At 42.9% G+C, this 5,845-nt stretch overlaps 1 protein-coding gene across 1 annotated transcript; it reads left to right on the top strand.

The window, feature by feature from the left end:
* The first annotated feature begins 5,017 nt into the window (after positions 1–5,017).
* On the top strand, positions 5,018–5,491 carry LOC143984321 (histone H3.3A-like). Its single transcript, XM_077484562.1, has one exon. It carries the CDS (start codon positions 5,038–5,040, stop codon positions 5,446–5,448), a length of 411 nt encoding a protein of 136 aa, XP_077340688.1. The 5' UTR covers positions 5,018–5,037; the 3' UTR covers positions 5,449–5,491.
* The last annotated feature ends 354 nt before the right edge of the window (positions 5,492–5,845 follow it).

Here is a 5,845-nt window from a genome sequence, read left to right as displayed (position 1 = left end):
GTTGATGCACGTCGGGAATCCGTTGTATTGGCATGAAAAATAGGTGCCATTCGTTATTCTCCCGAAGGAGCCTCAGTAAGTGGATTTTGTTCTGTCGGTTGTTGCGACATAGGTCCCGCAGGTATTGACAAGGAGTCTATGTGTGTTATCGGAGAGGCCAAAGTCATAAGTGAATGATTCAATAATGCGCCCATTACCGGAGTATTGGGGGCTGTATGGCTTCGTGTTTGTTCAGACCGCTTCAATTTCTCTTTTTTCTTCGCCTGTGACACTTTCAGATGTCCTTGTGAGCCTGTTTCACTAGCTTTTTTACGTTTCCTTATTGCCCCACTAGGGTCCCCAAAACGTGTCGTAATCGGGACATATGAAGCTGAGGACATTGATGAAGACTCTGACTCAATTATATCTAAATCACTTATGGGTGGCATTTGATGATATGTCCCCCTCCGACCAGGCTGATGTTCCTGTTGATTCCATTTATACGCCTGTTCCAGATCATAAGCTCTTTTATCTCTGGAAAACTTGCTTTCCTTCATCTTAATGATATTCATAGCGTATTTTGTTAAATGCTCCTTTAATTTTTTCATCCTTTTCTGGAAAGCAGGTATGAGATACCAGCTTATTGTGATATTCTTGCCATTTTAAAATCTCCACATACATATCTGCTATGTCTAGTTTGTACTGATCACCTAATATCTGCATCATCTGTAATGAACAGGATTGTAGATTCTTCTCCCAGGCCATCTTAACATTAGTCCCTACCTTTCTCATGTTTGGGAAAATTTGTATACGCAGTCCCCATGGAACAATCTGATTGGTTATATATTTAGTAAAGTATTCCCTATGTCAAAAGAGGTGAGTTTTTTTCTCCACTAAGCGTTGCAACACCAAAAAATACGTATCAACCTCAGCCTCAGTAATTTAATCTCTGGATTGGACCTGCTGCACCTCCAAAACTAAGCCATCCGATGCTTGCCTACAGTATTCAGGCATGATCGCAACCGACTCACCCCACAATGGCAACCCCGAGAGGCCAAGATGAAAAAATGGTGCTTCTCTGTATATACTGGTATGAAGCACAGGAGGACCAATGTGACTCACACCGGTGTGCCCCCAGAGCGAGGAGGAAAACAAAAACCATAAAAAAAAAAGAAAAACACAATTAATCAAATCAGAAATAACCTACATAAATACATTATGGCTTTGCCAAAGCCAAATACTTAAATTGTAAACATTTTTAGTTTAAGGATTATATTAATTTCAAAAAGCCATATTATGAAAATTGAACTCTCAACCATGGAAAGGTATCGTGGCTGTCATGTATCAGATAAGACCAGAACTGTGTGGACTGCAACAGAGGAAACCCAAACGTGTATAAGTGAAATATAATGATTTATTAAGGAAAGTGAATAATATAAATACAACCACACAGTGCAATAAATCAACCAACAGAGACCCCCAAATAACAACAGACAGATATGTACAATAAATGGGAAATACCAGAATCATAAATGATAGGCAGGCCAGGGTCATGCACAGAGGATCAGTAGATAAACACAGGGCAGTCCAGAATCAGAGACACAAGCCAGGCCAAGGTCATACACGGGGAGGTCAGCAGATGGGGTAGGAACACAGGACAGGGAGAGGATGGACAGATCAGACTGCAGGGCAGGGATGATGGTAACAGGTGGGACAGGGTAGGGACCAGGACAGGGAAACAGGATCAGAAACACAGGTCACTGGTTTAGGTCACAGGTTCAGGGCACGGGCACAGGAACAGGTTCAGAATCAGGCTCAGGATCACAAGCAGCAGTTCAGGACACAAGGACAATACCAAGGCAAACATGTGAATGCTAGAGAGAATAAAAAAATAAAATAAAAAAAGAAGAGTTCCCCTTGGGGTTTTCAGGCAGCAACAAGAAGCAGAGATAAATCAGTGAAAAGTTATATTTATTTTATTGATTCAACGGCTTATTTGCCATCATAGATTTAAAAATACAGGCTCTGGTATATAATATTATAGCATATCAGTGGATAAACAGTATATACAACATTTAATACAAAATAGGTTACAGGAACAATTTACAAGTACAGCACTTTTTCAAAAGTTGCAAAATTGTACCCGGGCTGCCCCAATGCATTTCGACCTTCAGGGAGTCAGGGTCTTCTTCAGGGGGTAAAAAGCAACAAAGCCCTGGCGAAAGGAGTAGTTATATCTCTGCTTCTTGTTGCTGCCTGAAAACCCCAAGGGGAACTCTTCTTTTTTTATTCTCTCTCGAATACTTAGGGGTGTGCAGCTAGCTCGTTTTTCATTCATTTATTTACATTTATGCACTTTTTTCCTCCTTACGTTTAACATGTGAATGCTTGCCAGCTATTTATAGGCCTGTGATTGGCCTCAAGTGACGCCTGATTGCAGGAGGTGCTGTCTGCTCCACACTGCCAGGATCCATGCGCTGGTGGACGCCAGTACTGCAGCCCAAAGATGACATAACATCAGCAGGGAAAAGCTCTCCTGACAGTTCGAAACTGCCAGCAGACACCTGTTGGTGGACCTCAGTACTGCATGCCAAAAGACAGATATTATCAGCAGATGGAACATTTCTCTTTATTTATACACATCACTCCAATAAAATGGAGATCACAAAGCCATACAGCCCCCAATACTCCGGTAATGGGCGCAGTATTGAATCATTCACTTATGATTTTGGCCTCTCTAATAACACACATAGACTCCTTGTCGATACCTGCGGGACCTATGTCGCAACAACCGACATAACAAAATCCACTTACTGTGGCTCCTTTGGGAGAATCGCGAATGGCACCTATTTTTCATGCCAATAGAATGGATTCCCGATGTGCATCAACGATCGCACCTACTCCCATGCGGGCCACCAATCAGCCTTTAAAATTATCTGCCCCGGTCCCACTGAGGATGTGGCTCGGGACAGATTTGACATTATAAACCTTTCCTCATATACACTAACTGAGCAGGAATATAGGGTCCTAGAATTGGGCCTCACATTCTGCCCAGATGAAAATGCAGATCGTTTTGAATTAAAAGACCTGCATTTATTCGCCAGGAGGCTTATGTATAAGGTCCTGTAAGACAAAGATTCAATCAGTACTCCCAGCAGTGGACCGCAAAAAATGGTCATGGAGGATGTTACTTTTGAGGATCTACGAGCATTGCAAGATCTGATGGATTTATGGGATGAGAGTAACCCAGAGGAGGAGGGTTGGGAGCATCAACCGTCTGGCTGCACCCTTTCTGATGGTCTGGTTCCCTGCACCTCTCCCCCCATGGACTCTCCCCCCAGCCGTCATTTCAGATCAACCCAAAACATACAAACTCAAGTCTAGGTCCTTCCCGGTGTTACATGGGAATTCTAATATATGGGCCTTTGTAATTCAGGTAGCTAAAGAGATAGAAAAAATGAATTGGTCCACTGGACCCCAATCAAATCTCCCTAGCAACCTAAAGAAAGCCCTGCGTAGCCTCAATTCCAAAAAAACATCGTAGTTAAACCGTCAGACAAAGGAGGGAACCTGGTCATAATGGATGTAGATCAGTATGAACAGATGTGATGTGTTTAAGTATCATACGTAATGCTAACTGGTATAGATCTGTTCCACAGTTGCATGTGAATTATTACAAGAACATCATATCTAAAGCATACAACTGTGGTATTATAAATAAGGAAACCTTTACATTTCTGAATATAATGGATTTCAAAACTCGAACTTTCTATGCACTGCCGAAGGTACATAAAAGCCTGCTAAATCCCCCCGGACGCCCAATTATTTCAGGGTGTGGTTCCCTGACGGAGAAGGCAAGTCAATTAATAGACGAATATCTCTATCCACATGTGAATGGATTATTTTCTTATGTCAAGGATACTAATTGAGCTTCTGAAAACACTAGATGGTTTGACGTTACCACAGAATTGCTGGCTGGTAGCCATAGACATAGAGGCTTTGTACAACTCTATACCACATACCCATGGTGTGGAGGTTGTGCAGGGATTCTTAAATGAACGTGAATTGGATTCAAGAAAATATAACAACTTTATTGCGTAATTACTCAAATTCATATTGACACATAATATCTTTATGTTTAAGGGTTCCCATTACCTTCAGGTGCAGGGTGTTGCAATGGGGGCCAAATGTGCGCCCTCATATGCAAACCTGTACCTGGGGGGTGGGAACGAGATTTATTCTCAGATGAAGCCAGGTCAATGGACATCAGCCAGATTGTATCCTGGCATCGATACATAGATGATGTTTTCATGATTTGGGCAGGATCAAAAGAGAGCCTGATGTCATTTTTGGAAAGTTTACAAACAAACAAATATAATTTAAAATTTACCTACACCTTTGACCAGAAGAGAATCACTTTTTTAGATGTTGAGATTTATGCCAATGAAATGGGAACATTAAGCTCCACTCTATACAGGAAACCCTCAGCGGGGAACAGTTTACTACATGCTAGGAGCTCACACAAACAAAAATTAATTGACTGTATTCCTTACAGTCAGTTTTTAAGACTGAAACGAAACTGTACCGAATATATTGACTTCCAAAAAGAGGCCAATTCCCTGAGAGATCGTTTATTAATTAGGGGCTACAGTAAAAATTGCCTCAATAAGAGCATATAACCAAGTGAAAAATCAGGATAGATCAATGGTGTTATATAAACCTAGACAGATTAACTCATCAGCAACAACTAGGATTATTACAAAATATAATCGACAACATGCAAAAGTGAGGAATATATATATAACAAATTTTGGCACCTGTTAACAGAGAACAATGGGACCTCTCCCCGCTCTCCTCCTCTCACACCCGGGCCCTTCATTCGATGAATTCTCGGGCTCCCCCGGCCCGGGCCTGCCCTCACCCGCACCGTGCCGCCCCTCACACTCCCGCCTAACAGGTGAGAGCGGCTCCGGGGGGCGCAGAGCCGGGGAAAGTGCGGAAAATTGGGTGCAAAGCTCCCCCTGGTCCCCGGTTTAGGACCCATCCGTTGTCGGCAAGATGGCCCGTACCAAACAGACAGCCCGTAAATCCACCGGCGGTAAGTCTCCCAGGAAGCAGCTGGCCACCAAGGCGGCAAGGAAGAGCGCGCCCTCTACCGGAGGGGTGAAGAAGCCTCATCGTTACGGGCCGGGTACCGTGGCTCTCCGTGAAATCAGGCGTTACCAGAAGTCCACTGAGTTGCTGATTCGCAAACTTCCTTTCCAGCGTTTGGTTCCTGAAATCGCTCAGGACTTCGAAACAGATTTGCGCTTCCAGAGCACTGCTATCGGTGCTTTGCAGGAGGCTAGTGAAGCATATCTGGTCGGACTGTTTGAGGACACCAACTTGTGTGCTATCCACGCCAAACGTGTCACAATTATGCCAAAAGACATCCAGCTAGCACGCCGCATCCGTGGAGAGCGTGCTTAAAAGAAATAAAAATTCCTATCTTGAGAAAAACATTGTCATCTTTAAACCCCAAAAAAAAATCTCTTCTTCCGTGTAATTGGTAGTTTGAGCGTTTTAGATATATTTTTTTCTTCATGGGGTTAAAGGTTCCTAAATATATGATTGTGAATGGAAAATGTAGGGGGACAGGTTCAAGTGTGCAAAATTTCTTCTATTTTCATATGTGTGTGATTTTACATGAGAGGTTCAGTCCATCCAAAACTGATATTTAAATTATGGATGGGTGCTGGTGGCTTCTGTCACCTCCTTAACTTCTTGTACACTTTACAGAATATAGCGGTGATGTCCTGCCTCCGTACCCCATAGTTATGTCTCAGCAAAACAAGTCTTAATTCTGCTGCTGCAGTCCATCTAATGT

This window comes from Lithobates pipiens, unplaced genomic scaffold (assembly GCF_037356315.1).
Source record: "Lithobates pipiens isolate NorthernLeopardFrog02 unplaced genomic scaffold, aLitPip1_a1.2 Scaffold_16, whole genome shotgun sequence".
Classification (NCBI taxonomy): domain Eukaryota; kingdom Metazoa; phylum Chordata; class Amphibia; order Anura; family Ranidae; genus Lithobates; species Lithobates pipiens.
This window is presented reverse-complemented; position numbering and strand designations above follow the sequence as displayed.